Source organism: Ictalurus punctatus, chromosome 17, assembly GCF_001660625.3.
Source record: "Ictalurus punctatus breed USDA103 chromosome 17, Coco_2.0, whole genome shotgun sequence".
Lineage (NCBI taxonomy): Eukaryota > Metazoa > Chordata > Actinopteri > Siluriformes > Ictaluridae > Ictalurus > Ictalurus punctatus.
In genome coordinates, this window is record NC_030432.2 from 17,307,875 (window position 1) to 17,328,594 (window position 20,720).

Sequence of the window (20,720 nt, forward strand, 5' to 3'; positions counted from 1 at the left end):
ATAATAATAATAATAATAATTATTATTATTATTATTATTGTATAAATTTCCTTTTAGTAAGAACGCCATTTTAGATTGCAGGTTTAATCTTCAATGAACAGAATTTTCTCTCTCTCTCTCTCTCTCTCTCTCTCTCTCTCTCTCTCTCTCTCTCTCTCTCTCTCTCTCTCTCTCTCTCTCTCTCTCTCTCTCTTATATAAAAAATTTGTGTGTATGTTAGTTTTTCTTTTAACCATTTATAAATAGGACACTTCACAAAGTTATGAGTAAATTATAAAATGAGCTTAAATCAAAAGCCCTGGAAAGGGATAAAGTGTATGTATCATGACTGTGTGTTGTGCAATCTTAGGACACAGGCATTACCCTTTAGCCTTAGCAGCTGATTAGATTATGTTAAAAAAAAAAAAAAAAACCCATGTGCTGCTACATTTTCTTTTTCTACAAATAAAACAAAATGGTGCAAATGTGGTCCAAACCTGTTCCAACTGTCATCTCACTAGTGACAATGCACCTTAAAATGGCCTTTAACCTTTCAAATTCACAACAATCAGAATATTCCATGGTTTCTACACTAACCTTAAGCCAAAGAAAATGAACCACTGACAGTGTTTGTGCGTGTGCACATCGGGTGGAGGGGATCTGGTAGACAGTGGGATGAAAAGGGAGGGCTTGGGCACACATGCCACTGGGAAGGAGATTTGCATCATACTGTCATTGCTGGCATTTTAGTCTCGCTGTTTAGGGAGTGAGGATCCTCCTCTAAGGTAAGCATGCTCATTCTGTAATATTACCTGTGAATGATTTCAGGTTTAGAGCAGTAATTGAGCATTGAAGTCAAATCAAATGTTCAGTTTTGAATCACAGGTCTGTAATTTTGTTTGAATTTTGTAAAGATCTATATTGCTGTTTGACACATTAAGACAAAATAAAAAATGGTATTTTTTTCAACTTCTTGCATGTTTAATGTGCATCCTAGATATGAATCTCATGCTACTTATTTATTTGATGTCCTATTTCTTTGTAAAGTTCTTGGGTAATGATATGCATTAGTGCATGAGTGGTGGTTGTACACAAATGCAATCCCTGCTCAAGCACATCAAATGCAGAAATCAATTTAATACTTATACAGTCTCCAGTTTGATTTGGGCATGTAGTGTATTACTTCTAGCAGCACTTTAGTATATTAGGTCACTCATGTGATTAGTCATGATCCTAAAAGAAGTCATGACGTTTCTAGTTACAGTTGATACACAGATTCATAAGAGTCTATTATGAAACAGATACTATTTTTTCATGTGTTAATAAGCATTGTGTATGATTAGAAATAAAGATGACCCACCTGAACTAGACAAACAAGTCACTCCCCCTAGTTAATAGCACTTTATAGCACAATAATGTCTTCTGGTGGTGTTGATTCATAGCTCCAAACTCCCAGGTTCAATTTTAAGCTCAGTTTACTGTTTGTGTGCATGTCTCCCCATGTCTGTATGGGTTTGCTTCAGGTCCTCTGGTTTCCGCCCACCTTCTAAAAACGTGCATGTAGATTGGTAACACTAAATTGCTCCTAGTTGTGAATGAGTTTGTCTGTGTGTGTGTGTGTGTGTGTGTGTGTGTGTTTGTGTGTGTGTATGGTGCTCTGCAATGGACTGGCATCCCATGCCCAGAATCCTCACGCTCCATTTTCCCGGTATTGGTTTTGGATCCACCACAACCCCGAGCAGGATAAAGTGATTTCTGAAAATGAATGAATGATTGCTGGACTATACTTGTTTGTCAGTCAGGACAGTTTCCTTATCTTGTATGTATTTTATATGCTGATATTCTGTTACTCATGATTCTATGCAATCTTGTATCATTTGGATACAGCTTTCCTCAGCTTTCATCTTGATGTTATGTGTAGCTGCTCTCCTGGATGTTAACAGCATCATCATACACTTCTATTGATGTAGAAATTAAGTTTTGGACATCATTCTTGCAAGAAGCATGCAACTCGTGCAACCTGCTGCAGGAACCACTGAGCGCTAAGTTTATTTAGGTGTTAGTACGTCTGTGCTGTTCTTAGTGTATGGCCAAAGTGTATTGGCCATACTGTGACAATAATAACCACTATGTAAATGACTGCAAATTTTACATAGTTGAGAAAGGAGCACAATAGATGCTGGCACTATGATTGTGGTCATCAGGTTGTTAAGTGCACTCTGAAAGCTCACTGTAAGGCATGCAACAGGAAACAATTCTTGTTGTTGCTTCAGGTGAATGTGAGGGCTTAAGGCAATACATCGCAGAAAGTTGTGACCAAAAGTTGTCGTGCTAATACTACCAGTAGAGTTCTTTATGTTGACCACCTGAAGGTGTGTGCGATTGTACCCTGCGATGGGTTGGCACCCCGTCCAGTGTGTCCCCCACCTCGTCCCCCAAGTTCCCTGGGATAGGCTCCAGGCTCCCTGTGACCCTGTGTAGGATAAGCCATACAGAAAATGGATGGCTGGATGGATGGATGTTGACAAACCAACCTACAACCCTAAAGTACTCTTAAAGATCAAGGTCTTAATAAGGAAAGAGGATAATTCACTATCAGCATATGCCATTTTCTATGGTCGGTCAGAGTGTACAATCATTCCTCATGAAAACTGTTTAGTTTGAAAGGGCACCCTGAGGATGTAGCCCTCCATACAGTGAAACAGGACTCGCACGTTTTTCATGGGGTGGCTATCTTATTCACTGTATCCCCAGTTGCAGAACCTACTTAAATGCCTTTACTTAACTGTACAGTTAAGCCTGGCTGAACACACTCACCCCATCAGCACTCTGTAACAAATATAAGCATCTTGCTAACTTTCCTCTCCAGCCACTGAATAGTGCTTCTCGTTGATTCAGACTGCCATTCAACTCTTATAGGAATGGACAGTTTACCACTAAAGCCAAGGAGGGAGTGGAATGACACAACTACCAGAAGAGTTTCTTCATTCTTGGTAGCTATGGGAGCTACATATCAAAGAGCTGGATATTATCTCCATACCTAGGTGTTACTCGAGCCACAGGTTGGACCAACCAAGCAGTAAAAGAGACATTCACATCATCTGCAATTCCTCTGAGAGGGCATATGGGTCTGTGACTTAAAGACTGAGAGCTCCACTGGGAAAGTGGACGTCTCATTCATGACTGCAAGTTCTTGTATCCCTCAGCTGTGTGCTGCACTGACTATACAAGGTCCTTAACATGGATTTAACTCTTCCCATTAGTATCACAATGTCGTCTGACTCTATGATGGTTCTGGCTTGGCTGTTGTCATGGTGCTGCCATTACATATTACATATATGTGGGGACTCGAGTGGCAGAGATACAAGAGTTATATCATGGCTATATCCCATCAGAAGATAACCCAGTTGAAGACATCACATGGGGCAAATCTTTCTAGGACCTGAGTAAGAGTAGCAGGTGGAATCATGGGCTACTATTTCTGAAGATGAGTCCTACAACTTGAGCCCAACCCACCATGCCCAAAACTTGATGAGCCGCGCAATAAGGTAAGACAGTCCACCACCACTGTGCTAGCCTCCTTAACTACCTCCTTGCCAGATACATCCCTGCCAGAGCCACAACAGTTCTCACAGAGCTTGTGTGTGCATGTGAAGTAAGTACCACTGTGCTATTTTTATTGTTTGGCTTTCATTAAGCCAAATGAATACTATGGTAATGTTAGTGTGATATATGTGGTTATGCTTCTGGTGTTAGTATGGTTGTTTTCATGGATTTTGCCACTACTTTGAACTTAAATTGTATTATTAAATGGATGTAGTCTGTGTTGTTATGGATATTGTAGATTATGTTTAATTAATATATAACAGCTGTGCTGTAATTCGTAGTTGGTGCATGCGCACTGGGTCAATCATGTAACATATAAACCCCTCATGTTTGAGAACAGTCAGTACCTACCCACTACTGATGTAGTACTTATTTAAGAGAATGTTTAAGAAGGAGTATTGTAAATTATTTATATTATGCATAATATATTCACAAAGACTGATGATGTAGTTCTGGTAGGTTCTCTCTTATACCCTACTTCATTTATTGACATCAGAGTTCTATTCGGACTCCCTGCAGAAATTCAATCTAGCCTGAATCAGCAGCATTCCAAACATATGTTTCACGTTCCTTTACAAGCACCATATGACCAAACGTTTGTGAACACACATATGTGGTTCTTCCCCAAACTGTTCCCACAAACTTGGAAGCACACAGTTGTACAGAATGTCTTTGTATGCTGTAGCATTAAGATTTCCCTTCACTGGAACTAAATCTGGAATGGGATATTCAAAAAACACATCTGGGTGTGATGATCAGCTGTCTTTATCTTTTGGCCATAAAGTGTATTTGTGTATTGTGTAACAGAGCCACTGTATTTTCTTGCATATTGCACTACATATAAATTGGAAGACTATTTATTAGAATAAACTAATTATCTACATTATTAATCTCCTTTGGTATCTAAATGTTTGTTTTTCTTATTAGAATATAAGGATATAACTGAATACAAATACATTATTAAGAATGAACAGATAATGTGCTCTAAACAGATACAAATATGGGCATCTAGTTAATAGGCATCTAGTTAAAACTAGAGGTACGCATCACGTCTGGAATCTTGTGTGATGCAATAAAATACAGTGTGCGAATGGAAGGTTTTTGCTTTCATGTGAACCAGAGCGAACGGTCAGATATGAAGCTCATGGAACAAACCAAGACCACTTTCATTAACATCAGTGCTGCATGATGCATTTACAGCAAGGTTTTTAATCTTAGCTAATCTTATCAAAAGACAGGTGTGGCTGTAGGTTTTCATTCTAACCAATCAGAAGCCACACTTGATTTCAGCTTGACTGGTTGGAATAAAAGCCTGTAGCCACAACAACCCTCTACATATAAGATTAATGACCCCTGATTTACAGCATCATTGGTAACTGCCCTGCCAGGGTTATGATGCTTTACACTAGATAGCTAGTTTGTTTATATCTTTGGAAATAGAACCTACTTAATTTGTTAGAAAATATCTGCGTGAGTGCAATTTAAAAATTTTCTAAATACAGTTCCCCGCACATCTCTTGTTGAGACCAGTTATGAAAATGAGTGATGTAGCTGAGGTTGTGGAGCGTTTAGATCCCCCCCCCCGTGCTTATTGGGGGATAGTGATGGAGCTCATATTTAATTTGATAAAATCTTCCAGTTTACGCCACATCCACTTCGGGTAATTCCAAAAACTGATCAGAGTATTTGGAGAACTATTCAGGTACAAATAGTATCATTGTGCTACATCCCAATAGAGTGAAATTAGAGTGCTTTAACAGAGCAGTAGTTTACACACTCTGCAATGTGATTACCTCAGACTTCTGAAGCTGGTCGTCATTCCAATACTTCACACGTTTTTATTGGAGTCAGTCTGTTCCATGACTCCTCTCTCTACAGTCTCCATCTTTTCATTCCTCCATAAACCCAATTCATCTAGTTTGTCTCCTAAAACAGCTAGAGGGACAATAGCCCTTTTCTCTAGCAGTGAGCCTGTCCTGAAGGGAACGAGCACTGGCCTGCCCAGCACTGACATCATGACCTTTGCAAATTAAGTTGAGTAGAAGCAAGGGGGCTTGATATAGGGAGAAAAGTATGTAATGTAATATAATACAGAAAAGCATGATTTGTATTACTGTAGAGAATAAGAAAGCAAAAATGGGCTGAAGCAAACATTCCATCTAATATAAGAAAGAGACAGAAGGTTGGGTGTGATGGACAGTTATCAGTGCACATCAACTTCCCTGTGTTGTGTGGTGTCAGGCTCGAACTGTGCTGTTTAGACAATAAACTCTGTGTGTGGAGGCACAAGGGGCAAGCATGAGTGTGTATGTGTTTGTGTGTGTAGGGGTGGGGGTGGGTGGTGTATGGGTGCTTGAGAGTGTAGCATTTGGATTGTCATTTCATGGCTGAGAAGTGTACTATTGTCAGATAACAGAACCATGAAAAAGTGTGGTACAGTGTTATCTAAAGCAGTGACATCATATCTGTGTCATAACACCATGTTAAGAAAACATCACACCGCAAAACACAAGAGTTTGGAAACTGTGTACTCTTGATCCTCCTTTTCTTAATTTCCTGGACAAAATGTACATCAGTGATGAGAAAATGTATGAAATGGAGAGTGAGAATTTACAGTTGAGTGCAAAGGTTTGCACACACCCCAGTTTTTTGAAAGGGAAACCAGACAATGTACAGTTGCAATCAAAATTATTCAACCCCCATTGCAAATCAGGTTTATTGTCAAAATTTACAGACTTTCAGCTGTTTGCAATGAACAAATCCAACAAATGCAATTGAAATAGTTCAACACAATGAATGCTTCAAGTGTTTTCCCCAAATTCAACTGAAAATGCAACTTATAATGATTTCTTTAGTCTCAAAATTATTCAACCCCCTGGATAGAATCCCTCATAACAGCACAAATATGCAAAACAGGTGTTGTCTCAAGCACACCTGATGCAACTAATCAAGGGCTTCATTAGTTGTACTAGGTGTGCTTGAGCTGGAACACAGGAAATGCCTAAACTTGCCAGGGGTTTGTTGAGTGTACACTAACTGGACGAGGCAGAAAATGGAAACTATCAGTGGTTGCAACCAGATTTCTGAGAAGGCAGGTTGTGAAAAACTCTCGAGTGACTGCAAAAGACCTGCAGCAAGACTTTTTGGCAACAGGCACTGACATATCAGTGAGAACAGTAAGGTATGAACTAAACGCAGAAGGTTTCCATGCCAAAACTCCAAGACGTGCTCCACTGCTAACCCAAAAGCACAAGAAAGGTCGGCTCAAAATCATATAAATAAGCCACAGAAGTTTTGGAATTCTGTTCTGTGGAGCGATGAAACAAAACTGGAACTTTTCAGCACGATGGATCAGCGGTATGTCTGGAGGAAGAAGAATGAAGAAAGAACACTCTGTCCACAGTCAAGCATGGTGGTGGCTCTGTGATGCTCTCGGGCTGCTTTCCACCCTCTGACACTGAAAACCTGCAGCATGTGGAAAGCCAGATGGATTCATTGAAATATCAGGAAATTCTAGGAGAAAACATCATGTCGTCTGTGAGGAAGCTGAAGCTTTGGTGTCATTGGACCTTCCAACAGGACAATGATCCCAAGCATACCTCAAATTCCACCAAGGATTGGTTGCAGAAGTCCTGGAAGATTCTACAGGGCCATCAGAGTCTCCTGACTTGAACCCCATAGAAAATCTCTGGTGGGATTTGAAGAAGTTGGTTGCAGCATGCAAACCCAAGAATATTACTGAATTAGAGGCCATTGCTCATGAAGAATGGGCTAAGATCCTTCAGGAACACTGACAGAAGCTGGTGTCTGGCTATGCATCTCATTTGCAGCAGGTCATAACAACAAAAGGGTGCTCTACTAAGTATTAAAGATGCTTGCCATGAAGAGGGTGAATAATTATGAAACTGGAGAAATCATTAGAAGTTTCTTTTTCAGTTGAATTTGGGGAAACCACTTGAAGCATTCGTTGTGTTGAACTATTTCAATTGCTTTTGTTTGATTTGTTCACTGAAAACCACTGAAAGTCTGTACATTTTTACAATAAACCTTATTTTGCAATGGAGGTTGAAGAATTTTGATTGCAACTGTAGCTCTATAGGTTATATACAAGAGAAAAAAACCCTCTTGAACAACAAGATGACCAAAATGGAAAAATGAAGGGTGAAGACATCAACCCCAAAAAGCAAATATTACAACTAAAAGGATCCAGAAGATATTCACAGGAGTGAATAAAAATAAAAACTTATTAAAATTAAAAAATATACTGCTTGACCAGAATGTAACTGCCTGACCAGCAAAAGCCATTATTGTTTCATAAATATTTTTTCTATTGTGCCACTGTGAAATTAAGCAATTTTATTTAAAAAAAAAATAATATAATTTCAGTGTAATAAAAATGGTAAGTAAAAAAAATATCTAGTAGATGTGCTAAAATTCAATTTAGTGAATTGACACACTGAGCATGAAACACATTTCCCTAACTTCTACTACAAAACAGTGTGCAAAATTATTTCCACGGTTTCCAAGCTTGCTATGAGGTGTCATTTTCTGTAGATCATACTGATGACGAATTTTTGTTGCTACTTTTAAACCGCTAAAATAGACGTGTGCTGGAGGGCCACTGTGGTGAATCTGCTCCTGAGTCATCACAAGTTTAACTCCTGAGCCAAACATTGTATCATCACTCCTCTTTTGATCTATTTGCATTTTCGCTCACATGCTTACAAAAAAATTGGACTCCATAGAGTCATTCCGCCCAGCATCGAAGATGCATATCACTTATTCTTTTCTCTTCATCCCATCATTTGTTCCTTTCTCCCTCTGCCTCACCCGTTTTTGTGTTGTGCCAGAGGAACAGTGGTGCTTATTGTCCCATGAGCAGCACTGGGGGTCGGTTTATGAATGGCCTCAGGGGTAGAACAATACTCTGTACACTGCAGCCCTGACATCTCCATCTAGCATAGAGGGAGTGGAGAGAGTGTTGGGGCAAGGTACAGGGGGAGGAGAGATGGAATGAACTTGACTCCAGGTTGGGTGGTACAAGGAGGTGTGAGAGGGTGAGTGTGTAGCAGGGTACGGCTGCTCTCTCTGCTGATTAATGCTTGCTATTTGATCAGAAGTGGAGGCCTGGAGTGATTTGGTGGGTGAGTTTTAAAAATTTTAATCAGATTTGCAGTGATCTTCTTGCATAAAATCTATAGCCTTTTCTCTTTTTTTTCTGTTAACTTGTATATGTTTATATGGTTTACAATTATATGCTAGAAAAAATAATATTCGGGGTGGCTTTTTGGAATTCCATGGATTTGACTTGATTGCATTAGTATTTGTGGCGGTCAGAGAAGGAGTCGTGCCTATGACTGTGTCACGCTGTTTTGGAGATAAGCTTGAGTGTGGGCGGCTTGGAGAGGATTGCATTCGCTGGCATAAGTATGCAGGATGTTACTGAGACAGAGCCAATGCATGGATGGAGTGACAGAGCAATAGTGAGTGATGCTCAGGTGAAGGAGGGGGTGGACAGGTTGGGATGCATGCTCACTTTATTCGCTTTAATAATACAGATTTACCTATCGTTACATTGACAGGTTTCGTGGCTTTACTGACAACCAGGTTGTGCCTTGTTGTTCTTATGTAATTTGGGTTCAAGTGATACAGAGATGAATAACACAAATTGTTTTAATCCTTTGTTAACAATGCTGTTTGTCCTTGAGGACTAGTCATTGGCAATTTGCAATTAAGAGATGTATTTAGGAGTGACCTATTTTGGTCAGCATTGATCATTTTATGGAATTTTTGCAAAGCATTAAAGGAATCTATATAATATTGAAGAGAAAAAGCAGTTATACAATAATCAACTGGATTTATTTATTTTATTTATATTTATTTTTATTTAGAATAACAATTTAAAAGAAGGACACGATAGGCTCCTCTGAATTGGAACTGGGCCTCCATCTCTCCACCCTGAGGTGCGGGCAGGAAGCTACAGTGTAGCACAGGGAGACCACTGAGTCCACCATCTGCCCATAGCTGCAAGTCAGTATACAGCAAATAAATAACATTGCTAGCACACACAGCAAAGCTCACTTGAGAGAGTATGAGATTTGCCAATGTACAGTGTTGTTTTGGTGACTAATCAGTTGCTCATAGTCTGCAAGACAACATGAGAACAAACAAGTCTAAGACCACAAATGAGCAACTGCCTGACTGCTTTCAAATGTCAGAATATCTAAAGAAATGGAAGCAGGCTGTAATATATGTAATATATGAATATGGGGGTTTAGTTGAACTAGTCATTCAGAATTGTTTGGTATTGACTGACAACAGTCTGGGAAGTGCCACTGATCTCTAAATGGTCATTTTAGAGCTCATACAGCTACAACTCAATGGTTTTCACGATGGATCAGCATCAACCAATATGGAACAGGGCAAAGACTTATTATGCCTCTTCAACTAGTGGTTTTTGGATTGGTTCTAACTAGTTTTAATAATATTTACATTTGTTGTGTCACCAAAACCCAACAATCAAACTCAGTTACCCAACATTTAGTGAGACTTTGCTTACAGATTATGCAGAAATATACGATTGGCCTACTCTCAAACACAAGGGAGTAGTTATGGTTTGAGACCATCTGGTCCTTGGGTAATTTTAGTGGGCACCTGTGCTGGTTCATGGGGGTGTGCATCATGGGCTAACCACAAGGCAAGCTGTGCATCGGCCTGTTCTTGAAGAAAATCCTACGCAACTTAAATTTAAAAAGTAAAAGTTGCATCCTGAATTGAATTTGTAAATAGATAAACACTTTTTTTTATTTATAATCCTTTTTTTAAATTAAGGATTATACTAGGCAGTCCTCCCATATCCAGTCCTACACACTGTTTATCTAACAGCAAACACCATCGTATGTATTGGTAGTGTTTTGGGTCTCACTTTCTGTCTCTGTCTCTCCCTTTCTCTCTCTCTCTCTCTCTCTCTCTCTCTCTCTCTGTTACAGATGATTATGATTTGCTTAATAAGGTCACATAGCTTTTTTGTTGCACTAACTGTTGTGTAATGGAGTGTGTTTCACTGAGTGTGTAGGAGGAACTTTTCCTTGTGTGTGGGGTGCTATGGCATGCTATGTGTCATGAACTTTACACAGTCTGCTTTGTTGTGCTTCCCTGTCTGACTGCCTTTCTTCCATCTTTCCTACGTGAATCTATTGTATATGACCGCTGTTCACTTGTCCAATGGATGAAGTACTCTAAACCTCATTAAGATCTATAAAGGTCATGCATCTTTAAAATAAACTTGAGATAACATTCAAAAGGGTGCTCAACCTACATATACTGAATCCATTATACTGTATGACCTACCACATAGAACCAGATATGGAGATTCTGGCATAGTCTTTAACAATTTAATTTGAATAAACCATTTTTAGAGGTTTAGCTAGATCATAAAAATGTAACCTGATATTTATTATCTGAAGAGAAGCCAGATAATGATGGTGTTTGCCAGCATAATGTATTCATAAATTGCACTATAATGCGTTCTAATAAGATTAGATTTAGAATTATTCTAATAGGATTGGACTGAATTATACGACCAAAATCCCCATCAGAAACCATGACACACCTTCATAAGGTCATCAGGAGGTGTATAAACTATATTCTTTTTTGACTGTGTCACGTCATATTCAATATTCAATTTCACAAATGATCGTAAATATTTGTATGGTCATTGTCCTAATTTCACTGAAATCATTTAGATGTTTTAAGACATTATAACCTGCGGTTACAGTATAATCTCGACAAGTCGGAGAGAAGGCACTGATGGAAAAGTAGATTGATGGATGCCAATGAAGAGGAATGTTTGGTGTGGGTTTGGAGCATGGAGAGAAATGTCTGCATATTCAAAGCTGCCCACTGCAAGCATTCACACATATCCATAACTAATGCATCCTTTATCATCTCCTTTCCCTAACCATGTCTTTGTCTCCCGGACTTTCAGAGATCTCCAAGAGAAGCAAAGCAGTGGATCATTTGGAGAAACAGAGCAGGAAGAATTGAGCTTTAGCCTTCAGAAGGCCAGAGCAGAGCAGCGAGCTGGAGCTGGTATGAGGCAAGTGCTTTGGCCATGCTGTGAAAGTCTTGTTTGTCTGCTATGAATGGTGTGCTTGTTTTGTTTGGGCAATGTTTCAGTGTTGGAGAGGCACTGATGTTTACTGTGACTAATCACAGTCAGCTGGCGCTAAATGTCTTGCTGTAGATATGATGGCATTTTCACCCGCTTCAATGAGTGAGTCTAAAGTGGTTAAGAAATTTTATTCTGGATGGTTTTGCGCTACAAATTTGGCTTGGTACTTATCGTTCAGAGATATTGTGCACCTTTTGTGAGCATTGTTTACTAATCTGATTTCATATCATCTCCTGTTATGTGTTATGTGTGACAAAGACCTGTTCCTTCCTTTCAGTGTATTAAGTGGTTGCTTGTCAAAGCACTGATTCTCCACCTTCATGATCATCTGTTTCTTAGAAAAAAATGAACAGAAGTTTTATGTTTTTCTCAGTGAGTCAGGCTTATAAGCTTGAGCTGTCTGCAGAATTTTCAAACGTCTATCATGGAGATTTTTTTACACAATCCATTCCAAATCTCCCCATCTGTGGTGGCCGTCTGTTCATAAGGGCATTTTTTGTTTTTTGGAGAATGTGATTGTGTGCATGTGTGTTTGTGTGTGAGACAGACAAAAAGTGTTAGTGTGTGTGTGTGGCCTTAACTAAGGGATACACACTGGCAGCACACCATTACAGCCTGTAAATAAATTGAAGCAGTTGGTGATGCCATTGCACTCTGGCTAATGATTTCTGAATGACGCATCATCACCAAACAGTGCTAACAGTATTTGTGTCACGAAGACGCAGAGTCTGACATCACACTAAGCTATTCTGTTCTCCCACACACTGCAGCTCTGTAGACATCAGGTGCTGAGTGTCTGATGTATGGATATGATTGCGTTGGGGTCTATGAGAGCACGAAAATGTTTCTTGCTCATGTTGAAGTCATTGTGTTCATCCTTATCCGATATTTGCTGTGTTTAGAGAAGTCAAAAAGGCAGCTGATTCAGTAGTGTTAGAGATCAAATGTGATATTATAGAGATGGCGGTTACCTGCAGTTCATGCAGTTCAAGGTGGTTCTTTTTTGTGTTATCTTTTATAACAAGGATATTGTATAACAACTGGTAAAATAAATTCTGTTGATTTACTATAGTAAATATTCATGAATATTCATGCTGGTATTAATTTTCTGGTTTATACAAGAATATTCACAGTGTCCAGTGTGTCATTTGTACATTTATGGTGATTTACTGTTTGTTTTTATATGTTTTAAGGTTAATGGTCCTGAGTTGAACTGACACTATGAAGTCCTTGGAACTGCTGCTGCCTTTACTGCTACTTGTACGAGGTAATAACCTCTTGTCTGTTGCCTAAGGTGTCAATGCTGGATGGAAATAACATCCCTGTTGCAAGATTTTTTCCTCTTTTGTATTTTTAAACCTCACATTTTCCTTCTTTTTATACAGATATACATGCTCAATGGAATGTTTGGATGCCCAGGGACATCTCAGCCATGACTAACTCTTGTGTGGTAATCCCATGCACATTCATATACCCCTCAGGAGTCAGGCCATATAGGGGCACCCATGGAATCTGGTATTTTGGCCAGCCCTATCCACAACTTTTCCCACCAGTGGTTTTCAAGTCTCGCACAGACATTGTGCATGAAAGCTACAAAGGCCGTACCAAGCTCCTAGGTGATCTGTCGCAGAAGAACTGCACGCTGCAAATCAGCAACCTTGGAGTTGAGCATGCAGGGAGGTACTACTTCAGAGCCGATCTAGGAGGAGCAAACATCTATACTTACCCAGATTTCACCGAGCTCAAGGTGTTGGGTAAGAGCACTATACTATACTATAATAGTATACTATACTATAATATTAATTGTCCACATAGTTATTTATAACTGATAATATTCAGAAATGCGTTTAGATCTGTTCACTGGTTAATGAAAACAAATGTCTAAATACCTGTAAGCATTTGAAACCTCTGCTTCTTTCTCAGACCAGCCCAACATTGACATCCCAGAAGAAATAGTCAGTGATGAGAGCTTGGACTTGACTTGCTATGCTCCAGACAACTGTCCGGACATGTCTCCTGAGATCCACTGGATGTACACAGACTATCTCCCTGATCCTCTTTTTAGATCAGACTATGTGGAGGAAAGCAACACAGCAGTGATGTCTAGCACACTTACTTTCACACCCAGAGCTATGCACAATGGTCAACTGTTGGGCTGCAGAGTCCATTACCCCAACACCACTTTTGTCTATGAGCGTCTCATCTCCCTGGACGTCAAGTGTGAGCACAAAAACCATTTACGTACACTTACAAGCTAATTGGCTTTTGAAGAAAACCAGTATAGGCATACAATTACCTGATTACTGGCGATAGAGTTCAGTAATACATAGCTTACAATGGCATAAAACCTCATATGCAACACGTGTTTTATTCATGAAACACAACTTTTTTCAGTGCATGTTGTGGCTGGATATAGTCCCTTTGATGTTTTTTGGAACTGTGAATCAAGGATAATTAACTCCATTAAACTCCATTAAATTGAAATGCTGTAGAATGCATTTTCAGTAAAACACTAAAATGCATGTTAGAAAAGGTTGTTCTTGTTTCCCAATTAAATGTATTCCATACTTTCTCTCCGTAGATGCCCCTCGCAAAGTTTGGGTAAATGTCTCTCAGGAGGTCATGGAGGGGAGCTCTGTGTTACTTCACTGTGATGTGGACAGCAACCCTATGCCACGGATATCGTGGTTTTTTGGGGATGAAGAGCTGATGTCGGAAACTGCCTCAAATGCTTCTCTTTATCTGGACTCCCTGACTGCAGAGCAGGAAGGTGTATACACATGTGTAGGGGACAATGGCTATGGGACAATGAATACCTCCATGTATCTGGCTGTCAGATGTGAGTCTATATGTCTTTCTTATAAAATTTTCCGTTTATCTTACCTCTTCATTTCTTCATTTGCCCCTAGCTCACTCTCTTTATTTTGCTTGATGGGTTGTCCTATAGATCCCCCAAGAGAGCCATTGGTGAACGATTCTCTGGTGGTGACCGAGGACTCCTCTCTGGCTCTCCATTGCAGCACTCAGGGAAATCCTGTCCCTACAATTACCTGGCTGAAGGATGGAGAGCTGGTGGGAACCATAAAAGCTGGAGAGCTGTCCATACTCGAGCTTACAGATATCAACCCACAGGCAGATGGCACATACCGCTGCCTGGCTGAGAATGAACATGGCCGGGCCAGCAGCTCTCTAAACATCACTGTGGAGTGTGAGTAAACTGAAAGCTGTTCAAATTTCTGAGCTTGAAGGAAGAAAAACTTTGACCAAAAATACTTAGAACTTTGGATTACATTAAAAAGTTGTGAGTAGATAATCAGAAGGTAAATTAAATATAGAAGTTCCTGACCCTTGTGTCTGTCCCCATAGTTGCTCCCATTTTCCTGGATGAGTCCAAGTGTACCATAGTGCGAGAAGGTGTGCAGTGTGTCTGCATAGCCACAGGGAATCCTGAGCCATCCATAGCATTCTATCTGCCTGACCTCAATGTCACCATTAATGAGACAAATAGCCGTTACAACTTCTACACACATTCGGATGGCTATACATCAACTGGCATGATCAAACTGAGAGAGAAGGGTGACCGGGAGAATGATGAAGACATGGGTGTTCACGTACACTGTAGCATCTCTAACATGTATGGCTCTCAGTCTATCCAGCTGGAGCTGCAACAAGAGAGTGAGTTCATGGGATAACCTTAAGACCTTATGTTGTCATAAAATCGTAAAAATTTATTGCCTTGAAATATTTTGACAGTTATATGTCTAAATTACGATGTAGTTTGGTCATATTATTACAAGGTGAGATTTTGGAAATCAAATAAATTGAATGTGCCAATGACAAATCTGCTATACTACTTTTGAAAACATAATGATGATACCGATAATGATTATGGTGGTTGATTGCAACCATTCCTATTATTTTGACATTAATAGCATTCAAGGCATTTGTATCATCTTTCAGAAAAATACCTGATGGCTGTGATAGTGGGAACTATTGGAGGAGTGGCAGTTATTGCTTTTATCATTGCAGCTGTAAGATATGTGGGACAAAACAACAAAAAGTGAGTAAATTACCATACCCATTGAACAGATCTAGGGAAAGGGGCAAAACAAGGAAACACCAAAGCCTAGTCATCCATTCTCAAATGTGTTTCTTTTGGATCTTGCTATATATGTGACCCATTCGGAGCTGAAACAATTTGATCAAATGGTAAGATGGTACATGCAACGAGTTGGCAAACAAAATGACAGTGTTGGCCATGATGTGGACTCCAGATGACCAGACTAACAAGACTTTGATTTGCCTTCCATTGCTTTCTAGCCTCAAACACTAAGCTAAGCTAAACAAAGCAAAGGCACTTTGTTTAACACCTCAAGTGCTTCAGCAAATATACAACCACTATTATGATCCAGACAACATTCAAAAACGTTCCACCCATTTTGACAATGGAACCAAAAAAGCAATTCACAAGAGCCTCTTGGTTAGGGAGGCAAAAGTGATCTGCCTTTCTCAAAATGGATGCCCAGGCTTACAGTGTTGCCCTGAGCTAGTCAATAGCGTCGTTCCGTGTGAGACAGAGTCTGATCCTCTGACTCCAACCTCCAGAGAGAATGGCAACCCTGGGCAGGACGTGGGCTCTAGAGTGGAGAATCCCTCCATGTACTACAGCGCAGTCAAGAAGGACAAACAAAGTCTCAGGAAAAAAGTGGTGAGATATTATGACGATGAATTATGATTATAGTAATATTTGTACATGTGCAGTTGTTTATAGTGGTGTTTTGCTGATGTCTTGGGGTTGTTACATGCTTTGCAGTGGCACCAAAAACATAAGCTATAAATCTCATTTATTAGATTCTATACAGTCAATGTCTATATGCAGTAGGTTAAGATTCTGTTGTCCATTTTGGACTATAAGAGTCTGCTTAAATTTAACACAAATATGAATAGTACTTAGTATTATTTTAGTGTCCCTACTAAAATCTCAAAGGACATTTCCTTCATACTCTCATTGGATGTCTTAGGCTACGTTCACATTACAAGCTTCATTGCTGTATCCTGATTGTTTGCTCAGATTTGATAGGTCTCTCTTGACAGTTCACATTTGTAACTGCAAGTGATCCATATCTATCTTTAATGTGATTACACCTGTCCCCCAACACAGCCTGAATGGACACATCAGTATCATGATCATGTTTTGTCCATGCTTGGGTCAGGGTCGTCTTTGACCTAAGAACTGTCGGGTCTTTCCACAGGAGAAAAATTGGGGTTTATAACCCAAAATGCACTTGAGGGACACGTTGAGCAACTATGACCTCTATGTTGATTCAAGTGTTTTTCCATTTTTAACCTAGCCTCGAGGCACTTTATTTTACTTTAGCATTTTAGTTATGTATGTTTGTGACCATGCTTTGCCATTTCTTGGGTGATTATTTCAAATATTTCTCAGGTTCGGTGGCTTCCTTTGAGTTTTGCTTGAATCGATTAATTTGCCCAAATATCAAGTAAATGACAATTTCCCAATCCTTCAATGAATATAGTTACTACTGTTGTTGTCCTCCATTGTTGTTTTGCCAGACTCCTGACACTGTATGATGATGACAGTGATATGCACATATGCATTAAAGTGCATTTGGGGAAAAAAAGAGAATTCAGAACTGGCATGTGGCCAGATCTGTATCTGATCTTGGACTGTGTATGAAAGTGGCTCAGGTCTGATCTGAAAAGATCAGATTTTTATTTCACATTGTCCTTAAAATCAGATCTGAGTCACATTAAGACAGAAAAGTGGATTTGTGTCACTTCAACCTGGTAATGTGAATGTAGCCTTACAGTAATTGACATGTTCATGTACAGTACTTTTCACTGGATTATCTGATGTTCAGTAACATGTTGTAAAGCAAACAGCATGGGTTTTATTTGTCTATAAATGAGTTGTTTCCCAGAATTACATGGTGGAGTAGTTCTAGAAAACTTGGCTTGGTTATTTGCATGCCTGATGGTGGAGTGTGGCCTTTGCTTCAAAGCATTTCCTGATTATTCTTTCCTCCTTCATTGCTTTTCTGCATTCTTTGTCTCTTTTGTCTTTCCCCTAACTTAACAGCTTAAGACTGAGCTGCTGGGCTCTAAGTTTAATTCCATCCTAGAAGAGAGCACGGTAAGGCTAATAAATCAACAGCTGGAGTACAAGTACTCCCTGTAAACAATGTAGAAAACAAACTGTAGTACAATGAGAATATATTTTCTTAAAACTTGTTTCTCATTCTGGTTGTTATCTATTATGCTTGCATTACATTGGTTATTGCCTAACACGATACCAATAATTGACTTCTTTGGCTTTGCTACATTTAACCTAACAACCTGCTTTTGATTGCCAACTCATGTCATTATTTTATCAGGATACACAATGGGGGTATTGATAAGGCCATCCAGTAATTGAGTCTGAAGGCAGAAATTCCTTGCTTCATTTTCGCAGGGAGAAGACAGCGATTACCAGCATGTTGGCTCGCCTGCAGGCATGGAGAGGCGAGACCTGAACTTTCTCAGGCGACCCCGAGAGGGAGGACTGGGGAGGGGGGATGATACCACTGACTACACAGAGATCAAAGCCAAATGAATCGCGATCCTTCCCTGAAGCCTCGACTGAAAGGGATACAGTGGCCTCTAGTTCCCAACAAATTCATTTGCCCAGTTTCCTTTAATCTATTCCAGTTAGCCTGCCTAAATTGAACAAATCTATAACTATATTGGCTCGGGCCCATATTTTAATCTATTTTACTGTTAAGAAGTTTTTATGAAAAGAACCCTGTTCCTGTGTACAACCATATTTAGCAGCTCTCAATCTCATTGTTGCATTTGGATGTAATGCAATGTAGGGTCTAAACTTGCTTGCAAGGGGTGTCCCAAATCATTCACATGATTATATTTATGTTGCTATGTTAAGTACTAGTTGAAGAAGATCGGGCCTCGTTTGTATCCCAAATCTCTTTCACTAGTGGTCATTCACACTGTGTCCGCAGCAAGGCGAAGCATCAGGGAACGAGACATGCAGCATGTCTCGATGTTCTAGCACTATCTCCAACTGTGGGTTTGCAGGCAGAATGTTTTCTCAAATCCAGAGGATCTCTTAGCCACTTTCTAAGTGTACCATGATAAGTGCTTAGTGAAGTATCCATTCTGTATTTCTAATGACATGCCCTAAAGTGATTGTTAGAGTGTTTTTGAGTTTGTGTGACTCTGCAAAGTAAGGGTAAGGATATTGTTTACGCAATGAATTTATTTCACTTGGGCTAAATGAATGGCTAATTATTGGTCATAATTATGATGATGATGTTTAGTGATAATTATGATGATGATGATGTTTAGGTCAAATAGGTACTTCTGTTGTTAATTTTTCCCTGTCAAATGTTACATACAAGCTTAAGGGGTGATTAGTAGACTTATTTGCCTTTGAAAAATAAAATAGTTTTAAGGAACAGTATTATTTGAGGGAAAGAAATAGCAATGCAGTTTCAGTGCTTTTGCTATGTAGTATTATTTTAAAGAGCAAATAGTGTCATAGCTCAATTACCTTGGTTTTCTACACATTTAAGGCACATAGCAAAAGGAGTGGACTTTTTCCACCCCACTTTGTTGTAGTCTATTTCCTGCCATTATATAACTGTGTTTTTTTTTTTCAACTAAGCTCGAGTCTTTTTTTTATTTTATATATTTTTATTTATTTTTTTTATTTTTTACAAGCTGTACACTCTAAGGGTAAAGTCAGAGTCTCAACCAACCAAATGAAAACAGTAGAATGTAATCCAACACAGCCAAATACATATTCAAGGCAAAGAGGAAGTCATGTCAGATCAGTTAAAATGAATACACAAAAGCACCATATTCAAAACTATCACTTTACCCAAGGGTGCTTTAATGAAATGTATTATTTATTACCCTTAAACCATCCTCTATAGAGGTTATATCAAATTCATCAAAAGGTACAATGTATGTACATATCTCAAATATTACTTATACAACTTGATTTTACTAAATACTTAACACATACAATTACTCACCTTACATTTGTAAAGAATTCATGAAATGCATCAATATGAAGGGATTTGAAATATGTAAATATACATATATTCTTTGTTGTGAATCCTTTAACACCCAGTAGAAGGGTTTTCTTTTGGATTTGCAGCACAGAAATATAAAAAAAGGCAATTAATAACAGATTTATTTATAAAAATGCATATATTTAGGAGAGCATTTTGGTAGTTCAGTCTAATTATTCACTTTGTGTATTATAAAGAGTATTTGTAAGCATTTGACTGTGTGATGATAATAACGATGAAATTTTGTTTTCTTATTTATGTAATAATTAAGACAGGGACTTTGCAACCCTTGGACCAAACAACATTGTTCAGAGCTAATCATGCATTTGATTATTATTATTATTTTTTTTTTGTTTAAAAAACTTTCACCTTCAATGCCATCTTTAAAGCAAACAAATAAAGTAAACAAGATGGGAAAATCACCTACTAGATATTTTGTTTAATCACAGTGTAAAAGTGCTATGTAAAGGTTATTACTAGATTAGTGTGTGTGTGTGGGGGGGAGTCATTTACATTTACTGAAAAACAAACCAAAATATCATACAAAATGCTAGGTATTGGTACAAATTTAGCATCATTACATGCCACCACAAGGGCTTACTTTAGGTACTGTAATTATTAGCATATGGTTTTGGTTCACATCATTCTCCTTGAGGCAGCAAAGTTGACTATGTAATGTGGTCAGAGATTACCAGCAGATTTTTTGTTCCCTTTTTCTTTGTTAAGAATAAATTCCCATTGTACTGTCATGTTTTCATACTATCCCTGCAAGACCTTCTATTTCTATTCTGATACCAGAATCATGGTGGTCCAGGAGCCTGAGAGAGTATATGTGGCCCTGCTCTTTGGAGGATGGCATCTCTAATGAT

General features: G+C 38.9%; 1 protein-coding gene across 9 annotated transcripts; it reads left to right on the top strand.

Annotated features, from left to right (window-relative positions):
- Positions 1-4: 4 nt before the first annotated feature.
- On the top strand, positions 5-20,273 carry mag (myelin associated glycoprotein). 9 transcript variants are annotated; one of them, XM_017490910.3, is made up of 13 exons: positions 8,390-8,729; positions 9,477-9,615; positions 11,573-11,683; positions 12,952-13,025; positions 13,144-13,512; positions 13,682-13,978; positions 14,340-14,597; positions 14,706-14,966; positions 15,125-15,433; positions 15,719-15,818; positions 16,364-16,466; positions 17,859-17,912; positions 18,231-20,273. In XM_017490910.3, the coding sequence occupies exons 4-13, from the start codon at positions 12,980-12,982 to the stop codon at positions 18,369-18,371; spliced, it is 1,938 nt and encodes a 645-aa protein (XP_017346399.1). In that variant the 5' UTR covers positions 8,390-8,729; positions 9,477-9,615; positions 11,573-11,683; positions 12,952-12,979; the 3' UTR covers positions 18,372-20,273. The 9 variants fall into 9 exon arrangements, with proteins under 9 accessions (XP_017346401.1, XP_053543196.1, XP_017346399.1 ...); XM_047161208.2 differs by having other exon boundaries at positions 8,390-8,642; XM_017490912.3 differs by lacking the exons at positions 8,390-8,729; positions 9,477-9,615 and adding an exon at positions 5-764.
- Positions 20,274-20,720: the final 447 nt, after the last annotated feature.